Source organism: Caretta caretta, chromosome 16, assembly GCF_965140235.1.
Source record: "Caretta caretta isolate rCarCar2 chromosome 16, rCarCar1.hap1, whole genome shotgun sequence".
Classification (NCBI taxonomy): domain Eukaryota; kingdom Metazoa; phylum Chordata; order Testudines; family Cheloniidae; genus Caretta; species Caretta caretta.
The window spans coordinates 13208985-13233125 of NC_134221.1; the positions used below are offsets into that span (position 1 = coordinate 13208985).

Below are 24141 nucleotides of genomic sequence, written 5' to 3' on the forward strand. Positions count from 1 at the left end.
GCAGGCACCATGTTCAGGGTACGTACATACACAGTCAATCTTTTTTTAGCGGTGGTGCCATGTAAACCAGAAATCCATATTTGGAGAATAGCAAAACTTAACATTAGAAATGTATTGCAGCCCCCTTTAAAATGCAGGAGATATATGCTGATATAGGAATATTAGTGTAAATGTTCAATCGCAGGATAGACATGCTGGTTCAAAAACAGCCTAATGCTCACTTAGTAAGACTGAGAGAGCAAGTGGTGAATGTGATGTAAATGCCTAGAGAGAGATTTTGATTTTCATGATTTTACATAAGGTATTTAGTCTAATCTGGGGAAATGCTTCACACAAACTCCCTTCCTTCTAACCCTGTCTATGCAGAACATTCTTGCATTCTCTTCTCAACCCATGAGAATAATTTAGGAGCCCCATGTCCAGTCCTTAACAGCTTTGTTTTTGCTGCATTCAGAGCAAACACCAGAAACACCAGGCCTTTGAAGCTGAACTTCATGCCAATGCAGACCGGATCCGTGGAGTCATTGACATGGGGAATTCTCTCATTGATCGGGGAGCGTGTGCCGGCAGTGAGGATGCAGTGAAGGTAGGTGCAGCACATATAGGATAGTTAATGACATGTAGCCTTCCACTGATTCTATAGTTACATTTTGTTAGAATGAGGAAAACCACTTTCTTTTGTAGAAGCTTTTTTTTTTTTTTTTTTTTTTTTAAATTCCTTGTTTAACTATGCAGTATGGAGCATGAGAACTGTTTTGTCCCATTTTTGCTTGGGAATGAGTAATGTTTTCTGATTCTTCTGTCAGAATGTAAAAGTGAAATGGAGAGGCATACAATGGAGAATTTTCCTAGATCGCATGAATAACTGCATAATTTATAGTTGTAGAAGCAGCAACCAAATGTGTACAGTGTGTTCATTTGCTACATTTATTAGGGATTTTGTTTTGCTCTGAGCATTTATCTTCTCCTTTTTGTAACAGGCACGTTTAGCTGCTCTGGCTGACCAGTGGCAGTTCCTGGTGCAGAAATCAGCAGAGAAGAGTCAGAAGCTGAAGGAAGCAAACAAACAGCAGAATTTCAATACTGGAATCAAGGATTTTGACTTTTGGCTGTCAGAGGTACCTGACCACCCTGGATTGGGGATTATGCACTCTGAAGGGACTGCAGTTTCTCTGATACTGGCTCCCTTTGCTGATATGTGATGTGCTCCAAAAAAATCTCAGTTGCTGGCATGAAAAAGTTAAAACTCTCACTGCAAAAATGATTCTTTAGTACAAAATTCTTAAGAGAATAAAAAACAAGTGTTTGGGAAGTTTCATTGCTTGTGTCATTTCCTACACTGATGTTGGCAGGAAACGTGCTTGCATAAAATCTCCTGTGTCTGAGACAAGCAGGGAGACAAAGTTCACAAACTTAACTTGCATTGGGGACAGTTGGAGGAGACAACCAGTCGCCTGCACAACTAAGAGCATTACACTCGCAGTTCTTAGTTAAACTGCAATATGTAATTGTATTCTTCCTTTTCCAGGTGGAGGCTCTGCTTGCATCTGAAGACTATGGAAAAGACCTGGCATCTGTAAATAACCTGCTGAAGAAACACCAACTCCTGGAAGCTGACATATCTGCCCATGAGGTAAGCACCTCCTCTGCTAACAGAGGAAGAGAAATTATAGTAATCAAAGAATGCCATAGCAACATGCTGTAAAGTTTAAACCTGTAGAAATACATTTTTTCTGTGTGTACATCATGAATATGAAGAGAAGATCCTGTGCTGAGGCTACACGCTCAAAAATTGAGATTTTCGTTCTTCATACACTCCTTGCTTATGATTCCAGGATCGCCTGAAGGACCTGAATGGCCAGGCTGACAGCTTGATGACCAGCAGCGCTTTTGACACCTCCCAGGTAAAGGACAAGCGAGACACTATTAATGGGCGCTTCCAGCGGATCAAGAGCATGGCAGCTGCCCGCCGTGCGAATCTGAATGAGTCCCACCGCTTGCATCAGTTCTTCCGGGATATGGACGATGAGGAGTCCTGGATCAAGTATGTACTTCAGAAGTTCTAGATGTAGCATTGTCTGAGGCGATGTCCATATTATAGCCATGCTATCAACAACCATATTTCAACGCAGTTGTTTAACAGTGTTCATAGCACAATTTACCATATCAGTGAGGAAAATGATGATTTCCCCAAGAACCATGTTAATCTAACTATGCCATAGACTACCTACCCACTTGTCAGGTATATGCTGTCTTGTCTATAGCGTGCACGCACGCACACACACACCCCTTGCCCGCAGTGCTCGGGGAAGCATGCAGAAGTGCCTTCAACTCTAGTGTGGGCATGGTCTTAATGTCTACAGATATCTATGGTCAGGCTTCAGGAAGCATGTTCAATGCTAGGAAAAAATTGAGGTTTGACTATAATCTTGTGTTAAAAATCCTCTGAATCCTGTGTATCTTTTAAACTCTGCCTCTGTCAATTTTAAATTTCTTTCAAAAAGGCACTTATGAGCCCGCTGAAAGCAGTTTTTAGTTTTACTATTTTGGCCTGTGATAGCAGTTAAGGAAAAACGCTTTCCAGAGATGTCCGTATGGATCCTGATACTATTGATATGACTGGTGTATAATCAAGGAAATAAGAACTGTGCTGGTTCCACTCCATCAATATGTGTAGGTTAGCCAAATAGAAATGATCAAAATTGGAGAACTATACTTATTTTTAAGCTTCAAAGGGAGAGAAGGAGTGGATATTTCTGTAGTATACATATATAAAGGGAGCGCCCTGTCCCCTCTTTGAAACTGTTCTGGTTAAAGTGATGAGAGCTGAATCCTTTTGACTAACATTTAAGTCAAGTGCATGGCTTACTGCTTCAAAGGTGCTCATAGTGCTGGGTTGTAGGGAACATCCTCATTATTTATATTGATTTCTCTGCCTTGCATCCTCTGTATCATAAAGTAGCTGAAAGGCCATCAAATGCTAAAAACAGAGGACCCCATTAAAATCCTTTTATTTACCGCTTTAAATAGATGTAATAATTTGCTGTAAACTCCAGTCCTGGAATGTGAAACATACAAAAGGAGGTAATGTTCATTCCTGTTAAAGCTGTTAAGAGTCAAGTTTTCAGTGGCAGCTGTTATATCTGTCTGGTTTGACCTTTAAAGGAACAAACTTTACTCATCCCCCTCCTCCTCCTCTTCCTCTCTGGGACTCAGGGAAAAGAAGCTGCTGGTTAGCTCAGAGGACTATGGCAGAGACCTAACTGGAGTGCAGAACCTAAGAAAGAAACACAAACGTCTGGAAGCAGAATTGGCTGCTCATGAACCTGCCATCCAGGTAAAAAAAAAAAAAAAAATAGATGAAGAGCTGTTCCATGACAGGTACTGCTGTGTTGTTTCCAACACAAACTGTGTAGGTTACAGGCAAACATTTGGATGAGGAAAATAACCAGTCATGATAGAAAGTGTAGTACTCTGTATAGTCAAGTTATAGATTTTTAACATTTATATAATCTGGATCACAATCAATTACAAACATCACTGGTTTAGATCTGTGCATCCTGAGATGTTTCTGCAGATCACAAAGGAAATCAGACTTCTTTATGCTCCTGAAGAAGGGTGTGACTAAGCAAAGATATGGAGTATTTTAAATTAAAGTGGCAGGAAGTTCCTTCCTCTTCAAACAGTAACACTCCTCACCTTGATTCTAAATCCACAAAAAACACATGAACTGGAGGAAAGAAGAAAAAGGGTATGTTTGTGAAAGAAAATGACCCAAAACTGAGGAGTTGTAGGGAGTGCAGGTAAATCATGAGGAGAAAGCATCATTGCTGCTGAAAATTGAAAACACTGAGAAGACAGATGTGTGCTTTGTCTGCTTCACAGGGCGTGTCAGACACTGGTAAGAAACTGTCAGATGATAACACGATTGGAAAGGAGGAGATACAGCAGAGACTAGCTCAGTTTGTAGACCACTGGAAGGAGTTAAAGCAGTTGGCAGCAGCTCGGTGAGTGAGAATCATTTTTCTACACCAGGAACTATGAATGAAACATATAGGGACGAGTAGCAGCCAAATCTTGCAATCTTTGATTCAGGTCATCAACAATATCAATGCAATAAATGCTAATACTGCATTCTGCTGAGGCTGTGCCTGAGGGGACAGGTAAAAAGGGGTTCATTCGTAAATGCTGATCAGTACTTACTTCAATTTTGTCTTTTCCTTTAGTTGAACACAATCTAAACTTTGGGGGCATTTATTCCTTCTTCATTTGGAGGCTAGAGGCTTGACATTGTTGTTCCCACCATGCTGTGCTCTTCTGAATAGAGACCATGGGGGAGGGAATACATAATTTCTGGAAATGTAAGGACTGTGAAATGGCCTGGTGAATTACATAGTAGATTTAGGGTAGATCTAGAGCTGGCAGTGTCACAGTGGGGTCATTTTCAGCTTCTGGAGGAAAGAGGTTAGTGTAAAATGATCACATTTTAGGGTTGATGGTAGTGAGCAGGCCATCCTTTCACCTGTCTTGACCTCCAGTGCACCTACATTTAGTAGTTATTCTGCTTCCACATCATAATTGAATGTACAGAATGCAACCTGTGATTTCCTTCCACCACTTCCTCTCTTTCCTCTTACAGTGGTCAACGTCTAGAGGAGTCTCTGGAGTATCAGCAGTTTGTAGCAAATGTGGAAGAGGAGGAAGCCTGGATCAATGAGAAAATGACCCTGGTAGCCAGTGAGGATTATGGAGACACACTTGCTGCTATCCAAGTAAGCAAAAGCTGTACTGTTCTGGTTCTCTCCTTACCAGCTATTTATAACATGTAATGGTTAGAATTTAAAATACCCTTTTGTTATTTTTCAAGTCAGACATTTTGTTCATTTTAAAGAAGTATAAAATATTGATGATCCTTCTATAAAAATGATTCAAAAGATTTTTCTCTGGTATTTAGAAGGATCTTGTGGGTTTGGGCCTTTGGTAGGCAGCTCTAATTAAAGCAGACTGCTTTTATTTGTGCTGGAGGACTGGACTGATGCAAAGCAACCCCAGAATTGTGTAAAAATGGTTTAAATGTTTTTTTAATCCCACTTCTGAGTTGCAAAGAAGAAGAGTCTCAGCAGCAGCAAGAAGCAACAGAATCTTTCTAATCCATCTTTTTTTTGCTTAACTTAAATATTGTCCATGTGCTTACAATTAAGCATGTGTGTGTTTGCAGGATCTAAATGCTTTCCAGGTAAATTAGATCTGCATGGTGAGGTCTCTAGTGGACTTCATAGAGAAGACCTTATCTCTCCTTGGATAAAGGTGAAAGAAAACTAACTTAACATTATATTTAAGGACTATATCCAGGACTATACCCAACCATTATTCCTCCCTCACACACCCCAAAAAATAGCCAGAATGTATATTAGCTAAAACTATCTAACTAGTTGTAATGGTGAGCATTGAACTGATTGATGTGTTGCAGGCATACTATCATCATGTTTTGTTTTGCTTTCTTTTCATCCTTGTTTTATAAGCAGTCATCTTGAGAAGTAAAATTATGTAGTAAAGTGACTTGTGAACATGCTTTCCCTGCAGGGCTTGCTGAAAAAGCATGAAGCATTTGAAACTGACTTCACTGTCCACAAGGACAGAGTGAATGATGTTTGTGCTAATGGAGAGGACCTCATTAAGAAGGTGAGTGTAACCTGGTAAGAAGAATGCCTTGAACGTTCTTTAAAGTGTCAGCATGTCAAAATGGATTCACTGTTCTCTTAACACTGAGCTGCAAGTATGTTTAAAAAATGAAAACTAAACACCATCTACACATCATGCTCTCTATAGCCACAATAACAGGGCATTTGGCATATAATTGATTTTAAATACTTTAGAGACAGCAGCATGGTGGACTGTTAACAGAAGCTCCTTAGTTTTAATTCTGGCTCTGTTGCTGATTTGTTGGATGTCTTGGGCAAGTCGCTTAATTTCTCTTTCCCACAGACAGCCATCCCAATTGATTCTTACATATGGGTCTGTGCTAGACCAGACCAAGAATTCTTGTCTTTTATGCTTAGAGCCTCTGACACACCCATTTGTGTACCATGATACCTTTTCCCATTATCTTTAACACTTCTCATCTAGTCAGTAAGATCTTTGTGAAACATAAATTGAATTGGAATTTTCTCCGAAAGACCTAAAACAACTGTTATCCATCCCATGCTTTTGTTTTCTATCTGTATATTCACTTCCCAGAAAGCCTTAATAGTCTAGCAATACAGGGAAAAAAAAACAGGAGTAAATTGTTTGCATTCCTGATTTCTCTCACATTTGGGGCACATACTAAGGTAGAATGAGGCCATCTTCTTCACCAAATGGAGAATCCCTAAATGTGAATCGAGGTGGTTTGTTCCCATGTTGTTAGAGCTAGTGGGCTGCCTTGTGAGTTATTGTGCAGGATTTATTGTATTAGTCATGAGCTAATGTTTCTTGTTTGAGATTGTCAGAGCAACCTAAGGGGAGCTAGGCACCAAACTCAGAATGGGATTTGAGCAGCTAACTCCCTTCAGTTCTTTTGAGAACACTAGTCTTAATTGCTTCTGTTGTCCTCAGCTTTGGTATCCATTTTAGGAATTCCCATAAGTATCCCAAGGAGTCCCTCAGATGCCTACATGTTTTAAGTGTATTTCTTCCTAATTTGGTGAACAGGACTAAATTTCCTCCAGTGGTGTGTGGAAGATGATTAAATCACGTGGGTACTAAACTGTTTTCTCCTATTCCACAGAACAATCATCATGAGGAGAACATAACTGCAAAGATAAAAGGCCTGAGGGGCAAAGTGTCAGATCTGGAGAAGGCGGCTGCTCAAAGGAAGGCCAAACTAGATGAGAACTCTGCCTTCCTCCAGTTCAACTGGAAAGCCGACGTAGTAGAGTCTTGGATAGGTATGTGCTGCATTGAAACATATGTGCACTGACAAAGCAGGTGACTGAAAACATTATAGCCCTTCTTGAATGGAGAATGGTTTCTGACTAACCTTGTTTTACTAAGCGGATGTGAGTGGTAGTCTGAGCCATTGATTTGCTGAGCAGTGATATCCCTTCCCCAAATTTAGGAAGAAGGAATGTGGGTGTTTATATTTAGTCTCTACTTCGTTATCCAGGTGAGAAGGAAAACAGTCTGAAGACAGATGATTATGGACGGGATCTCTCCTCTGTGCAAACACTCCTCACCAAACAGGTCAGTACAAGGTGCTTTGAGCCAGAGAAGCAATGGAGCTTTAATGCTCATCAGGCAGATGAATATCAGAGGGCCTGCCATTTATTTTTGCATTTACCTAAAACAATGTCTACATCATCCATAAATATAGTTAATCTACATTAGTCTCTTCCTTTTTAATGCTGCAGGAAACTTTTGACGCTGGTCTCCAGGCTTTCCAGCAGGAAGGAATTGCAAACATCACTGCACTGAAAGATCAGTTGCTGGCAGCCAAACACATCCAGTCAAAGGCCATTGAGGTCCGGCATGCTTCTTTGATGAAACGCTGGAATCAGCTGCTGGCTAATTCTGCTGCTAGGAAGAAGAAACTCCTGGAGGCCCAGGAGCACTTCAGAAAGGTGAGAACACAGACTTTGGAACGCTATAAAGCTTGACAGTCGTGCACAGCATTGATTTAAAATCTTGATATGCAAGCTGTGTAAAAACATACACAAAACACCATACACTAAACACTTTCTCGTGAGAAGCATTCATGGAAAAGGTATTGACAGTGGAGTTGTTTTAAAGAACTAGCCTTCTACGTCGTGTGCAACTTGTATATCATAATTGTAGTTATTTAACTAACATACAATTTGTTGAGGACAGATTTTCTGCTGTGTTTTATTTTTGAGAAAACACTTAGATAGGGATGCAGTATTGTTAAGTGGTCACTGCAAGGGGCCTGGGAGTCTAGAGTTCTGGGTTCCAGTCCAAACTCTGCTACTGGCTATGTGTTCTTGAACAAATTACTTCCTCCTTTATGTTGTTAATAGGTGCTACTGTAAAGTAAATTATTAACGGCCCTGATCAGGATCAGGGCCTAGTATTAGGTACTGTACAAACACAAAGTATGACAGTCCCTGCCCTGAAGAGCTTACAGTCCAAATATACAAGACAGACTACACACACAAACACAATTCCCAAATGCAAAACTTAGATTAAAATTTTGTTTCCTAGTTCCCCTGACCTCTCCCAACTGTCCTTTTACAGCTTGCCTAGCCAACATGCTCTACCGTTGCTGTCCCCAAAGTGCCCCTCCCTTCAACATTTCCACCACTGAAAAAATAGCCCCTTTCTCTAGACAGAAGTGAGCAGGGACCTGCTGACTTGCAGTTGTGTTTGGGGTTTTTTAAAGGAAGTTCTCTAAGATGGTTCCCAAGCCTCAAAATGTATTGCTGTCTCCCCAGCTGCCACTAAGAGGCCAGAGACAGCTTTTGCTTCCTGGAAAGGTTTGACCTTGCCCCTAAGAGCTGTGGGTGAGGATGAGATGGGCGTCTGAGGCTGTGTCTTAGGGGAGATGTCATGGGGAGGAATAGTACTATCCCCATTTTACAGATAGTGCTTATGGTTAGTTCTCTGCCTTGCAAGAAAGGAGCAACAGGTGCAAATTATGTATTATTTATTGCATGTTCTTAATACCAGATCCTCCTGCTTGAATACATTCTATTTGTGTTATTGCCTAAGTAAACACCTAGATTGTCTTCTCTCTCTGAGGTTGAGGATCTGTTCCTGACTTTTGCAAAGAAGGCATCTGCCTTTAACAGTTGGTTTGAGAATGCAGAGGAGGACTTGACTGACCCTGTGCGGTGTAACTCACTGGAGGAGATCAAGGCACTGCGAGAGGCTCATGATGCTTTCCGCTCCTCACTAAGTTCCGCCCAGGCTGACTTCAACCAGCTAGCTGAGCTGGATCGCCAGATCAAGAGTTTCCGTGTAGCCTCCAACCCATATACTTGGTTCACTATGGAGGCTCTTGAAGAGACCTGGAGGAACCTGCAGAAGATCATCAAGGTAAATTGGAACAAGTCTCTTCCCATTGCCACTCTGCCTCTGAATTCTTCCTTGGACACCGTCTATCCAGATAATCAGTGCTCTTATTCAGCAATAAAACATTACAAATGGAAACACCTTCATCTGGTAGCACAGAAATGTTTCTGAAAGGAATTCTGTGGGACTAGCACCTCCCAAAATCCTCCGTTCTCCATATATTTGGGTTGCTACTTCATGACCCTCCCCTTCCCATTCCATTCTTCCTGAAAGACCCCAAAAACAAATAACGATCTCCCATTTGTAGCTATGATACTCTGTTCCTTATGACCTGTCTTGTTACAGTATTATGATTGCAAGGCTCACTTCAATGCTGATTCTCAAGACTTCTGTAGGAATATTGATGATCATAGTTATAGACTAGTGGAGCAGTCAGGCAAGAGACCCTACAGGCCCTCAGTCTTGGGCTGAGCTCCAGATCTCACTGCTGCGCTGGCTTGGTTTCTGTATTTCAGTGCATGATAAAGGTGCCATGTTCTTTCTCAGTGTAAAATGACTTCCCTGTTTCTCAGGAACGTGAGTTAGAGCTGCAGAAGGAGCAGCGAAGACAGGAGGAAAATGACAAATTGCGCCAGGAGTTTGCTCAGCATGCTAATGCTTTCCACCAGTGGATTCAGGAGACCAGGTACAGTCTGTCTTAACAGAGGAGCTGGCCTTAGGGAATTTCCCAAAGAGAATCATTTGTGTCCCATTGAGAAGGGATTGTTAATTATTCTTCACATTGTGCATCTTATCCATACTTCCTTTTGTGATCAATTGGGTTTTAGGTGTCTGCTGCTAAGAGGCAGAATTGCTGAGTGCAAGATCACCTTCTGAGTTCGAGAGTTGGGGCTGGAGCGACAGCTAATGGGGTCTCTGATTCAATACTATTTTAAAAAATGTGTCTGCTCCTGAATTCACTTCCCCGGGGTAATTCTATATACAGACATGCCCTAATGGTTATCTGGTAGCTCCAGAGCTGGACTCATAGTGCAAGGAGAATACTAAATACCGAGAACAGAACTGAAGAATATGCCAATACTGTCTTTATTACCTACTCTGTATTATGATAGAAATTAGAAAGGGGAAAATTCTGTTATCCTGTGTCTAACCATAAGATTATTCCCTAAGGTGTTTTGTATAGTCCAGGTTTAAATGTTCCAGGGAGGGGGTATCCACTACTTCTCTAAAGAGACTACTCCACAGTCTTTAGGATCACTTTGCAAGCTCCTATCCAATGTACTAGTAATACCTATGATTAGGGAAAGGCAGCAAGGGTCAACAGCCTCTCTAGAAATGAAAAATAATTTCAGTGTTTCAGAATTGCAAGGAGATCAATACGATATTTTTACAGCACAACTGTGTCTGATTTAAGCATACTCTCATACACCACCATCAAATATCGTCAATTCTAGTAAGTGTGGGCTCTGGTACAGAAGAGGTGAATTAAGCTGAGGGTGCTTTTCATGTAATCCTTTGATAGTAAATCTTTCTGCATTTATAGAAAATCATCACCTAGATGGTTTTGCAAAAAGTCTGAAGTATAAATATGGTTTTAATTTGTTAACCTATGTTTGCCCCCCCCCTCCCCTCTCTCTGTCCTGCTGCCTGATACTTGGACCCTCCTACTCTACAGAACGTATCTGCTAGATGGGTTAGTATTGAATTTTGTTTCCCAAAAGCTTGATGTCGGGTCCTCTCCTGTCTTGTGTGCTTTCTCCTGTCATTGCTTTGCTTGTGAAAGTTGTATTAAAGGTCATTCTATTTGGACAATGCAAGCCATGCCTGGGATGTGCATGAGATACTTACCCATTTCCCTCTTCTCCCTCCCCCCGCAAGAATGCCACACACAGAGAGTCACAGGTAACAGGACATTGATATGGATAAATATAAACATGTAGGAAGGAATACCATTTTTCCTGGTTCAGAGTAGAAAATAAAGAGTTAATGGACACTCTGTGTGACCAGTTAACTTTCACTGGTCAGCTTATAAGGATGTGCAAGGTGTGATGCTCTTTATTGGGTGTGCTTCCACATCTCATCAGATTATCTGTAGCCTTTTGTCCTCACTAGCCAGCATTCTCAATTTCCCAGCAGTCAGAAGCACACTTGGTAAAATAAGAACATATTCCGATAATGCTCTCAGAACATTTAAAACTGAAGGGCTTTGACTGGGTATTGCTATAATCAATCTTGTAAAAAGAGTAAAATAAAGGAATGGAATAGCCCAGGCTTGCACATCATGGGTATTCAGCAGAATGTCCTGTTCGTAGACTCCTATTAAAGGTTGTCACTAATTAGTATCACTACAGTTTTTTAAAAAAAATCATATTCTTTAATCACAGTTCCATGTGTAATTCAGTTATGTGGCTACCTAGTTATCCTTTTTGATTCTGTTGCATAACTGTGCTCCAGAAGATAAGCTTTAACTTTTTTTTTTTTTTTTTTTTAAATAAAAAGTCTGTAGGCTTTAGGATTGCAAAGAAAACCTAAACCAATGCACTGACCTCTGCTTGAGTCTGCTGAAAACCTGAAGTGTAAAATACCCATTCATCTCAATGGTGTTTTAACTGAAGCTTACTGTCAAGATAACTATTTCATTGCTTGTGCCTTTTCTACTAAAATGAGGTTGACAAATCTCTCATTGTTGGGCACAGTGGCAGTTAGTGGGATAGCTAGTTGCTGAGGTATGAAATAGGGAATTCAACTCCATACTTAGTTACTTTTGCATTTGCCCAAAAGAGGGAAGGAAGGAGAGAGATCCCCTCCCCACCATCAAAAATCTTAACTGTCTTCTGGTTGCAAACCCCAAATTGACTCCAGTGACTTCCTGGATGCCAAAACAGCTTGTTGTCCCCGACTCAGCTGCCAAAACCTCCAGCTTTTCCATGCAATTACACACTTTCAGTATTAAAAAAAAATCTACAGTACAATGAACACTTTAAATTTGGGTGCAGTGTAAAATGTATTTAATATTAAAATAATTAAGGAATCCTATACAAAGGAGAGGGGGTCACAGCTTGGGAGGTTGCCCTGGCCTACATGCATTGTCTAGTGTGCTACTTAGAATAGAGGGCCTTTGTTCATGTTTTGTGGGTTTATCTCTGGTAACTTTTTATTTGCTCTGTAGTGACAAGAATCTCTGGTCTCACAGTATCTCCCCTCAGATAAGAGAGAGAGCACCTGAGCTTTTGCAGTTGTAGCTTGGTGGAACCCAATAGATTTTGCTGGTATGAGTGCTGGATTCTTTGCTGTTTTTAAAAAGTAGTGTTGTAGATGAGTTCTGGTGTCCCAGAAAATACTAATAGAGAGGGGGAGACATTTACTAAATAAAGTGGGTTAGTGCTTACAATTGCCATGCTCCAACTCTATTGTCTAACTGATTATTAGAAATGCAGAGGGAAGTTAATCTTTAGCAAAACTCTGAGAGGATTAAAACTGTAGTTAATTAGAATGGGCATTGTCTGTGTTCATTCATTCTCCCCTAGAGGGCATATAACCATGTATAGTAGATTCCGCTTATTAGCAAACCTTCAGTTGCCAGCAAAAATTTGCCATTATCCAGGCGTTGCTAATAAGCAGAGGCATGTTTTGCAAGGCTGCAGCCAGGGAAAAAAGTGCTGGGACAGGGCAGGAGTAGGGACTGCAGCCCAAATGCCAGGGCTTTCAGATTCTGCAGGGATGCTCGGGGCCCATAAAGCTACACTGTGTCTCTTCTTGCATTCTGGGGTTGGGGCTCAGTCCCCAGTGCTTCCTTTCCAGAGTGCAGCCGCTTCACACAGCGCAGCACAGGGAGAAAGTACCATGCAGTTCCAGCATCCAGGCTGAAGCTTTTTTTCCTGTTACTGCACTGCCCACAGCCTCCTCTCCCAGCCTGAAACCACTTACCTCCTGAGTGGTCCCTGTGCGCAAGCAGATTGTGGGGCCAGAGCCCCTGAAGGAAGCACGGGGATGTGCTGAGGAATAGCTCTAAGCAGGTTTGTGGGGACGCAGTTAAGGAATGTCCTAGCACTTACTACCTAGGCTGCAGACCTGCCCATAGCTAGTGCTCAGCATGTCCCACTACTCCCTTCTCTGGCTGCAGCCTCATGGTCCTGTCTGTAGCTGGGGCCTTTCTTCCAAAAAATGTTAATAAGCAGTCTGCCAGTGGCAAAATATGAATCCCATTAACACTGAACTCAGTGGGATGGGATTGGTTCCCCCGAAAGGGTTGCTGTTAATATCGGAGTTGCTATTAAGCAGAATGTCCTGTACGTAGAACTTTCATGGTCAACATCGTTGTCCTACTGTCTCATCTATCAGCATACAGCAGCCATATTTGCACGTTGATACTGTTTTTAAATGAAGTTTGTAGCTCAAATTAACTTAGAGATTCTGTTCTGTTCACCTCAGCAACGCTTTTTAATAGATATTAAAATAATTAGATTTCTTTTGGGTACGCAACCAGCATCTGCCATTGAGTCTGGTACTTCATGAAGTAATTTGCTTGTTTGCTATTTCTCTGTGAGGTGGTGCTGGCTTAGAGTTTTGATCTCTTGCTGTGCTCTTGTGGTGGTCTGTTCTTTCCTCTGTCTTGCCCGGTTTCTTTTTGGAATTCATTTGGTTTCTTTTCTTTGAATAGCATAGCATATCGTCGTGTCATTCGTGTCTATCAGTATGAAGTTGGGGATGATCTGTCTGGAAGGTTTTTCCTCTTATTTTCTTACCTCACTGTGATTTTAAAATGCACTCTTAATTGCAAAGGTTCGCGTTCTTTCCAACTAACTTTCACTGCTGTGAGATGCTTGGGGGTTGTTTTCCTGTTGATTCACAGCTTCCTGCCCAAGGTTCTGGGCCTGTGCTTCATTCTCTTTAAACACGCTTTGATTCTGAGCTTTAACCCTCTGTGGTGAGAGATACCCAGATGTTTGGCGTATTTTCATTGCTACACAGTGATACAGCACTTGAAAACCCTTCCCAAGAAGTTTAAAAGACGTTTGGGAGGAAAGGATCTGGTGGGGGCGAGGGAAGACAATCTTAGCACCAGGAATTTAAATTCCCCCGGGGGCACAAACACATTACAGCACATCTGCACAATATCCAACTTGCTGTTCGTACACAAGTCATCTGCTGTAAACTTTCACTCTAAATGTTACAGGACAGAGGCTCTAAAAACTGCTGCCTTAATATTGCTTAAAATTGAAGAAACAAAAACAACTTCAGAAACTTTATGCAGCTAGTACCTGTGAAAAAAATCATGGAGATCATAACTGCAAAAGGTGGCTTTTATGAGCCAGTGTTTGGACTGATGTTTGGGGCCCCTTGTTGGCATGCCAAGAATGTGAAACATTCTAAAAATGGACTTACAATCGTGACTACTATCAATTTCAAAATTCAGATGACTATCAATGGCTGTGTCATAATGGCTCTGAACATTAGGATTGTAGAAGTGCTCATCTGTGAGGTATCAGTCTGAGAATACAGAAAGCAACATTCACCCAGGCGTAATAAAGTAATGGAGTTTTTCTGTTTTGCAAGGGTGACTGTCTTACATCAAGGTTGGCTTTACATTAAGCCAGTAGTTCAAGTTTTTCACACTTGCTTTCTGTGTAAAGCCTCTCTCGCACTCCTGTCTCATTGGCAAACAAAACCTGGCTCTAGTGAATCACTTGTAGTTTGTGTGTGTGTTGGGCACAGTTTGGGATGGGAAAGGCATTTGCACTGGGTTTCTAATTTCACTAGGTACAGTAGGAAGGTGAGTGCTTTGGATTTAGCATGAAGTGTTTCCAGTAGCTCCTTTATCACAGCCTGTGAAACTGGGCTTGAAATTAACTATATAAAGAAATTACATGCAGCAGGTTCTAAAAGCCTCTTGTTTTATATAGGGTCAGTCTGAATTTAAAAGCTTATGGCCAGAAGCTTGACAGAAAAAGTTTTGTTTATAAAGTTTATGGAAAAATTATTTTACCCTAAAAGGATGGTGTTAATTTCAAGCCCCCCCACCCCCTGCCCCCTTTGTCATATGTGGAGAGTGCCTGTCCCTCACTGTGGTTCTGTTTAGGTCCTGTATGGTGGAGGAATCAGGAACCCTGGAATCACAGCTGGAAGCTACTAAAGTAAGCATACCTCACCTGTTAAAACTTCTGTTTCCTGTTGATGCTCAGGAATGAGGGGGGAGGGAGAATGCCTTTAATGACTGATATGTAGGTCTTTAATTGATTCATACATTTCGAAGGCCAGCAGACATTATTGTGATTATCTAATCTAACCTGCATTGCACAAGCCAAAGGAAAATCCTCGATTAGTTCCCCCTTGTATAGTATTTCTAAGTAAGCCTGTCTGGGCAGAGGAGACTGTATCGGAAACCTTTCCTTGCTATGCTCTACACTCTGTTTTGAAATTTAGGCTGTAGATGCTGTGAGGTTTCTTGTGATATTTACAGGCAAAATCAGCTTTCTTGGAACACTGGCCAATCTTACAAATCTATCTGTCAGATGTGATGAAGCTCCCTTGTCTAGTGTTACAAAATATATCACTATATACAACAACTTCACCATAGCTTCCTCCCCCCACTTCTTTGATGTTATGAGCCTGTGTTCTAACTGAGTCAGTAAAATGTTGGTACGCTGATATGTTTGCTCCATTCTGTTTTCTTTCCCAACAGCGTAAGCACCAGGAGATTCGGGCAATGAGAAGTCAACTAAAGAAGATTGAGGACCTTGGAGCAGCTATGGAAGAAGCACTTATTTTGGACAACAAATATACAGAGCACAGCACTGTAGGGCTGGCACAGCAGTGGGACCAGCTTGACCAACTAGGGATGAGGATGCAGCACAACCTGGAACAGCAAATACAAGCTAGGTACAGTTTTCGTTCATTTGGGAAGATAAACCACGTTCACCATTTCAGGGGATAAGTGGGTTTTAGGGAGAGACTGTCTAAAAACCAGTACAAATCAAGCACAGTTCAGGTAGGATAAACCTCTTCCACTTACTGTTTTGTGTTCTGAGTAGTGTGTATTAGTATGTTCATTTTTTAAGGTAGACTGCAATTTGAGAAATAGTTCTGGTTACAGCTAGCCTTGGTGATTTTAGTGAAATGAGTGGCAATTGAACCAGGTGCATGCTGTCTCCCCTAAAGGGGATGGCAGACAGAAAACCAAACAGCCTGAAATGAACCTGGTGTTTGATTAGCCTCTGACCTACTACTGCAAGTTCATGATCAGTTCACTAGCTTTGCTTCTTCCTTTTTAGAAACACAACTGGAGTCACTGAGGAGGCTCTGAAGGAGTTCAGCATGATGTTCAAGTAAGTATGCATGTTCTCAGCAACCTGGAAAAGTGGTCATAAACGAATTCTTTAGATCCTTGACATGTAGATGATTGCTACACAAAAATTGATGGTCCAGATTCTCAGCTGCACCTAGTTTCCACTGTTCACAACTCCCTGATTCTTTAGCCAGTTCTGAGCCAGGCTGCTATAAACTCTGCCAGCTGGCAATAACTGGAATAATTACTCACTAAGGGTATGTGGCCAGTTAATGATCTTTCTGAAGCACTCCAGAGAATCTATGTGCTGGCTGTATTAAATAGGAAGGTACTTCTTCACTACAAATAGCATGTTCAGAACATCAGGCTAAAGTGTTGCTCCAGTTTTCCCAGTTATCTTAATGAAGTTTCAAGATTCATATTTTCTATTCTAGACACTTTGACAAAGATAAATCTGGTCGTCTGAATCACCAGGAGTTTAAGTCTTGCTTACGTTCTCTGGGCTATGACCTGCCTATGGTTGAGGAAGGAGAACCAGATCCAGAGTTTGAAGCGATTCTCGACACTGTAGATCCCAACAGGTATGCAGACAGAAGAAAACCTATATAAATTGTTCTACTGCTAAATGTTCTGTTTTCACTTTCAAAGTCTGTTGCAGCATCTCCATATTTTTCAAATTATTCCTTTTTATAGTTTGAGCAAAAAGGGCCATTAAATCTCACCTAGTAACTGGTGTCTGTGAGAATTTCTTCACATGTAGATATGCTTTAGTCAATCTAGAGCCCAGGGCTTTTCATGAGATATTTACAATATTCCTTACCATCTTAATTAATGCAGGTCTGGGAAATAAGAAGGATAGACCTGCCTGTTTCGATGGGCTTGAGAGCTCAATAGCATCGAGTAGTATTGTTCTGAAGCAGCTCTGTTTACATGCGGTGTGTGTTTTATTGGCAGGGATGGACATGTCTCACTGCAGGAATACATGGCATTTATGATCAGCAGGGAAACTGAGAATGTGAAATCCAGTGAGGAAATAGAAAGTGCTTTCCGTGCTCTTAGTTCAGAGGGCAAGCCCTATGTGACCAAGGAGGAGCTATACCAAGTAAGTCTCAGTTGTGCAACTCTAGCTGTTCTGAGCTGTTGCACTGTTTTACAAAGCTGACATCGATCTACAACTGTTAAATTCCCAAACACCAAAACATCTTTTCCCTGCTACTGAAATATTTTATTGACACAACTAAAGCTGTCTAAGTTTGTTTGATCCTTTAATGAGAGTACACCAGTGATTTACACTATCAGTAAGAAGCCAGATCACTGCTTTCCCAGTTGCATTGAAACTCTAGATTTTTCTTTCTGGACCTCTCAAGGCCTCTAGTCACCAAGTAACAAGTTCTCCATTCTGGATCCTGACGGCAGGAGGGAGATGACTGATCTGAGCAGGAGCTACAATGCGTGAATTCCAGCCCTAGCTCTGACTCTAGGGCCTCAGTGTAATTTCATCCAACCCTCCCATTACCCTGAGAAGTAGGTTTACTGATAAGTACTTTGTGGTGAAAACTAAGCTGTTTTCATTGGTAGAGGCAACTGTCTTCAATTGTGTCTTTCAGAACCTGACCAGGGAACAAGCCGATTACTGCATCTCTCACATGAAGCCCTACATGGATAGCAAGGGCAGAGAACTTCCTTCTGCTTATGACTACATAGAATTTACACGTTCACTGTTTGTGAATTGATATAAAAGCACTAACCTTTAAAAATACCAAGAACATACTCGCATTTGCTAACTATAGTCCTGCATGCGTCTCCATCTTTGTGTTCTACAATAATCAATGCTACTTTCTGATGTAATCTTAAACTGCTTAGCTTAAAACTCTTAGGGGAAAAAAAACAATATTGCAGTGTGCTTCAATAAAAGTTACTGGTCCAAACTGCAGCAAAAATTTCAACTTGTGTTTAATCATCTTGATGCTTGAGTACCAATTTCAAGTGTGATACAAAAAGCCCAGTAGAATCTCTCTTCTGCTCATTACATAGCTTCAGGTAAAGATGGTCAGAGTGACTAGGACTTACCTTGCTCTCCATTACAAATGTCATGGATGTGTTTTACAGACCAGTTTTGGGTAAAAATTGTAACATAACACTGGCCTGTTAGTGTCTTAGTCAGTGACTTCATTTGCCAGCTGCTCAAGGTGATTCACTTCTTTTGGTCCCTGTTGAATAAAGTCTGAACTCAGCTGCCATATTTTCAGCACGCCGCAGGCATCCCCTGCTGCCAAAAGCTGAGGTTGCTTGATGTTAAACTCTATGCAGTACACAGGAGTCTGAGCTGAAGCTTGCTTTATAGAAACTGCAGGCTTCTGGGAGCTCTTTCCAAAATCAAACAGCTGCACTTCTCCTTTAAAATAAATAATCCACATCAATCTATGTTATTACATTTGTTTACAGTAAAGTGTTAGTTCAAGCTTTCCCTCCAGCCTCACAGCACTAGAGCCATAAGGATTTAAGTCCACTCCTGCTGGCAGTATCTAGATTAAGCAGTGAAGCGTAGATCTACTCACTAGAGTCAGGGCAGGCTGAAACCAGCTGCAGCCCTGTTGACATCTTTAAATGCTAGGCCACTTTCTGTAGTCAGTCACATTGCATACTAGTGCTGGAAACAGTTTTAGCCATGGTATGGGATAGCAAATTTCCCATATCCACACAAGTCTGTGGCCAGACAGACTTTGGCAATGGGCAAGATATGACAACTGTAGTTGATACACCAGATCTGATGATCTAAAAACCACTACATTATACCAACTGACAGCTTGGAAACCCCAGCTTTCAAACAAATTAATTAAGTCCATGTGGGAAGTGCTAAGCAGTAAACTTTTACATAGCACTAGTGTTAGAACCCAGAAGAAAACCTGGTTTCTCCTTCGAAGGAATAAGCACCTAGAGGGTACCTACCTTCTCCAGTGGCAGCTGCAAAGACCAAGGGTCGTACTGGAGACCAACACACACTAAACAGATACTTCTTTGATAACTGGAGAGAAATAAGGGGTTGTGCCTGCAGCATGGAGTGCAAGTGAACATGTCCATCAGTGCCACAACTCAGAAAGAGATTCCTGGAGAAAATGAGAAAACACTTCTTAGGGGATAAGTATTAAGAACACAGAGCAGAGTTCTTTTAAGCAGCCTGCAAGTTGATGTACATTAGATCTGTGTTGTTGCACAAGTGTGTGGTGGCTTTATGTATGGCCATTTTGACTGAATGGTATCAAGATTCCTCAATTTTTTTTTGTTTGCCAGCCATCACATGAATCACTGCATCTTTGGCCCTGTAGTCTCCAGAGACCTTGTATTTAAGGATCAGGATCTAACATAATCTGGTCACGCTCATGCAAATTTTATGCAGCACGTTTCAAGGAAACAGATTTATGGACATTTAAAATGGTCAGTCATTAAAGGGTGCACCCACACACTGTGTACACTTCCACATTTAAACATAGAAGGCTACTAATGAAAGTCACAAGTGGCGTGATGGGCAGTTGACTTTGATGTGAAGAGAGGCTGTCCCCTAAAGTTGTTAATGGAACTATGGGAAGAGTTGTCCTGAATAAAAAGAGCCTAGTGGAAATAAGTTCAATGCTATGGGCTTCAATGAAGTTGCACCTATACAAGGGGTATATTCAGCTTTGGTAGAAGTTGGTGCAACTCCCTTGAAGGTAACTGCATTTCCACTAAAACAGCTTCCCAGTGTGACAAACACAGCAGGGCTTCTGGCATGTGGCCCTTGATTGGATCTTTCCTACCCCCTAGGTCACTCAAGAAAACCACAATTAGAAAAGGATGGTAGTGTAACAAACTAACAGTTGGTGCCAATATAGTTTGCCCCTTACTTGCCTGTGGAAAGGTGAGCAGCTTACACAGTACACAGGTCCACCATGAGGAGAAAAGGCAAACTGTGCAGGTGCCTTGAGGGGAACAGAGCTACCTGTCCCAGGAGCAGCAGTGGTCTCTACTGCAGTGGAGCACTTGAGAGAATATCCACCTTCCACACCAACGATAAACACACTGGGATCAAAGTGGGAGAAAGAGAGCGAGGTCACACCCACAGCCGTCTCCCCACGTGTGCGCTAGGGGAAAGGGGACAAACGATGAGACACAAGGACTCAGAAATTGAACACACACTTACATGAAATCTGTACTAATCACAGCCTGCATGACCTGCACCAACCATTTAACATTTTCTTTTTACAGAACTGAGTCCTCTAATAAGTATTCAAGTTCAGGATGGAGAACTTAGCTCTGGTCATTTAGCTTTAGTTCAGGGCAAGGCTGCTGCACCCAAAACTTCTAAGGGGCTGGTTTCCACACTATCCTGTGGGTTGGTAATGGGAAAGCCAAGTTTACTGAGCTTCAATCTCTCTCTGCTCCCCCATCACATGGAAGCTACAGCCTCCTGCTTCTGCTCTCTATAACCCAAGCTATTCTAACTCACACAAAGCCCATTAAACGGCTGTTTCAAATCAATGTTCTCTGGAATTACGGAACTAACCTTCTTAAGTTTCATACTCCGAGGGATCTGCTGAGCAACTAAGGCGAATCCTTCAACTAATGTCAGCTGACCATCTCTCTGGGTCTGCCACACAAGGATCTTTCCATCTGTGGATACACTCAGAATCTGGAAGTGGTGACTGTGCTTTGAGTCCTGAAACCAGTCAACCTGTTCCCAACATGAGAAAACTCTGAAAAGGGGCCTCGCCAAACCCACCAAGCTCAGTAACTCCACATTCAAGAACACTATTAAGTCTCAGAACAAATGACATTAGGTAACACTACCAGCAAACCAGTCTTATGAGGATTTGCCCTCTTCAACTGTGTTGAGGTTAAGTTAATCTAGCAATGAGAATATAAAGATTTCAATGCAACTGTGCAAGTACTAATCTGGTGCAAAGATGCCCAGGAAATAAAGGGATGAAATGCCATGATTGTGATTCCTCCTGCCCTCCAACCCAATGAACATCCCACTAAAGTGTGGACTGCCCCCTATTACCTGATAAACTGGATCTGTATGAGTGTCATCTGTCATCCCTGTCCTCCAGATCAAGGGGTCTTCTATCCTGCTCGTGTCCCATATCAAGACCTCCCCACTGTAAAGGCCACCTGTAGATGACAAAGGATCAATAGAACATAAACAATGGCTACTAATGAAAGTCACACACAGCATGATGGGCTCTGTTTACTCTGTTACTGACTGTAAATAGGTTGGCCCCTATAGTTGTCCTGAAGAAAAAGGGCCAAGGGAAAATAAATTAGTCTCTGATGTAAGCAGAAACAAGCAGGGGACATATTCAGCTCGGATGTAAGCGGATGCAATGCTGTGTAGAAGCATGAGATGGTTCTGCCTATTCCTACTCATGGGTATTGCACCACCTAGTGGTGCCTAATGGTAGAACCTTCTAGCGGTGTCCATTAGTGTTCTTGTGCCCCATCCTACCTTTCGCCTTAGTGTCTCCAAACATTCTGAAGGCAAGGCCGCTGCGCCTTCTACCACCTCAGTTTCTTCCACTGCAAACCAGACATGCCAGAATAAACCAGGACTCTGAGAAAGAGGGGAAGGCGGGTAGGAAGTGTGAATATGCAGTGACAACTCCGGTTACACACAAGTAATCTTCATTTTTCCAAGTGGCTCTGTATATTCCAATTTATGGGACAGATTGATAAGCAGTGCTGAAAATAACCTGGAGGCAGGAACAGAGTCCTAGTGAAATAGAGACTGAAGTGCTGCTCTACTAAATCTACCATCAGCCCTGGAGGCCACATCAAGAGCGTAATACTTAGTAAAAATGTGTACAAGATTCCAGGTCACTGCCCTGCAGATTTAGCAGCAAGGACTTGCTTAAGGCAAGCAAAAGCAGCTGCCACAGCTCTGGTGGAATGCGATTGTACTGTCATGTATAATATTCATGAATGTGTTGTTTAATCCATCTAGAAACAGTCTAGGAAAATGACATAACCCACGTAATTCTTAGCATGAAATACAAATAAACTGGATGATTTTCAAAATCTTTTAAATTATGTTTAAATAATATGCAAGAGCTCTTCTTGCATCCAAAGTATATATAACAGATTTCCCCTTATTCATATGAGGCTTTGGAAAAAATGCCTGCAAAGTAATTGCTTGGTTTAAAAGTCAGATGCCACTTTTGGCAAAAATCTGGGTTCAGGCCTAAGAACTACCTTATCTTTATGAAAAGTAGTAAACAGTGGATCAGCCATCAAGGCATTCAATTCACTCACCCTTCTAGCTGACATTATGCCAATAATGAATAACATCTTAACAGATAAAAACAGGTTTAAAATTTTTATTAAAGTTAATATTAAAATATTATATAATACACAGTGTGACTGGGCAAGGCCAAATGGCTATAGGAAAGTAATGAGAAACAGGTATGTTAGCCTCAGGCAAAACAAATCCCTGTTACCATGGTAACCAAATGGCAGTTGTTCCAGGTTAATCAAGACACCTGGGACCAATTAAGATCCTTCCAGAAAGCAGTGGAGACAGCTAGGTTGATTGAGACAACTGAGGCCAATCAGGGGCTGGCTGAAACTAGATTAAAACCTCCCAGTCAGTCAGGTGGGTGCGCATATCAGGAGCTGTGGGAGGAAGTTGCGCTGTTGGAGAGACTGAGCAGTACATACCATATCAAGCACAAGGAAGGTGGCCCTGAGGTAAGGGTGAAGTGGAGCTAGAGGAAGTGGGAGCTGCTGTGGGGAAGTAGCCCAGGGAATTGTACACGTCCTGTTTCTAAAAGGTCAGCTACCATAGCCGATACTATTAGGGTCCCTGGGCTAGAGCCCAGAGTAGAGGGCGGGCCCGGGCTCCTCCTTTTGTCCCCCCGATTAATCACTCAGACTGGGAGACAACAGAGACTGTGCAAGGGAGTATAGCTTCTCCTCACCTCCCTCACTTATGATGTAAATGGCTCAGTAGGCTGTGACCCGGGCCTCTAGGGAGAGAAGGGCTACATGGAGGGTCACAGTGAGCCTCTGAGACTAGCAAAATCTGTCAGGAAATGCAGGACCCACGGAGCCAAGGACAGAGCTTTGTCACAACAGGTTAAGAAGAGTGTCTGTACATCTGGGTATAGTGCTTAGATTTTTAAAACAAACTTCATATTTGTAGATAAAGTCATAAGATATATATAGTGCATAATCAGCAATAACCCAAATTTAGGTGAGTAAATTTAACAATACAGTTTAGATATTAGCCTCCAAGTATTCAGGTACATCACTCATAGAAAAGTTATACAGAGTTGGTTGTGGAAAGCGAATATATCAATGAGTGAAGATTTTCTCTCAGTAACTGAGAATTTAGGATAGGTTGGCCATTAGAAAATGCAATCCATCAGGAAAGTATTTGAATTACTTTCCCTACTGCGCTTCTCATTGGCATTCCAGCTCATCCCTCCTGGTACTGGCGATGTCCGGTGATGTGTTCTAGGTAGATGTCCATCGACCACTTGATAGCTTCTGACACCATGAGTTGCCGCATCAGCCAAGATTCCACATTCTCTCAACACTCACTCGTTAGTGGAGGCCCATACACCCAGGGTTCCAACGATTGGCGCGCGCGAGTTTGGACCTCGTCGCCCCTTGCTCTCAATGTGTTGGCCAGAGGGTCGTATTTCTCCAGCTTTCAAGATTGGGCATCACGGAAAGCTGGGGTCCTGTTTTCAAAGGGAATTGTGACATCCACCATAATGATCTTCAAGTCTTTGTTGGTGATGACAATGTCCAGTCGCAGTTGTCTGTCCATTCCAGGGATGGCGGAGTTCACAGCAACCTTCTCCACAGGTGGT

At 41.9% G+C, this 24141-nt stretch overlaps 2 protein-coding genes across 13 annotated transcripts in view; one reads left to right on the top strand and one right to left on the bottom strand.

Moving 5' to 3' along the window:
• The window catches only part of SPTAN1 (spectrin alpha, non-erythrocytic 1), a 75906-nt gene extending 57675 nt beyond the window's left edge, over window positions 1-18231 (top strand). For 4 of the 8 annotated variants that reach the window (XM_048822958.2, XM_048822959.2, XM_048822961.2 and 1 more), the window contains 21 exons: window positions 455-586; window positions 981-1118; window positions 1529-1633; window positions 1836-2044; window positions 3217-3337; window positions 3886-4007; window positions 4640-4772; window positions 5584-5682; window positions 6767-6926; window positions 7145-7221; window positions 7389-7598; window positions 8734-9030; window positions 9579-9691; window positions 10682-10699; window positions 13667-13729; window positions 15086-15140; window positions 15689-15885; window positions 16278-16331; window positions 16726-16872; window positions 17246-17393; window positions 17899-18231. In XM_048822958.2, coding sequence (XP_048678915.1) covers window positions 455-586; window positions 981-1118; window positions 1529-1633; window positions 1836-2044; window positions 3217-3337; window positions 3886-4007; window positions 4640-4772; window positions 5584-5682; window positions 6767-6926; window positions 7145-7221; window positions 7389-7598; window positions 8734-9030; window positions 9579-9691; window positions 10682-10699; window positions 13667-13729; window positions 15086-15140; window positions 15689-15885; window positions 16278-16331; window positions 16726-16872; window positions 17246-17393; window positions 17899-18024 — 2724 coding nt within the window. In that variant the 3' untranslated portion in view covers window positions 18025-18231. The remainder of the gene's footprint in view (window positions 1-454; window positions 587-980; window positions 1119-1528; window positions 1634-1835; window positions 2045-3216; window positions 3338-3885; window positions 4008-4639; window positions 4773-5583; window positions 5683-6766; window positions 6927-7144; window positions 7222-7388; window positions 7599-8733; window positions 9031-9578; window positions 9692-10681; window positions 10700-13666; window positions 13730-15085; window positions 15141-15688; window positions 15886-16277; window positions 16332-16725; window positions 16873-17245; window positions 17394-17898) is intronic. The other 4 variants (XM_048822962.2, XM_048822963.2, XM_048822965.2 and 1 more) reach the window with 1 other exon arrangement.
• DYNC2I2 (dynein 2 intermediate chain 2) overlaps window positions 18228-24141 on the bottom strand; it is a 33669-nt gene continuing 27755 nt past the window's right edge. For all 5 annotated transcript variants that reach the window (XM_048822968.2, XM_048822974.2, XM_048822971.2 and 2 more), the window contains 5 exons: window positions 21330-21439; window positions 20832-20999; window positions 20177-20409; window positions 19241-19398; window positions 18228-18686 (listed from right to left, as the gene is read on the bottom strand). In XM_048822968.2, the coding sequence (XP_048678925.2) occupies window positions 18448-18686; window positions 19241-19398; window positions 20177-20409; window positions 20832-20999; window positions 21330-21439 (908 nt within the window). In that variant the 3' untranslated portion in view covers window positions 18228-18447. The remainder of the gene's footprint in view (window positions 18687-19240; window positions 19399-20176; window positions 20410-20831; window positions 21000-21329; window positions 21440-24141) is intronic.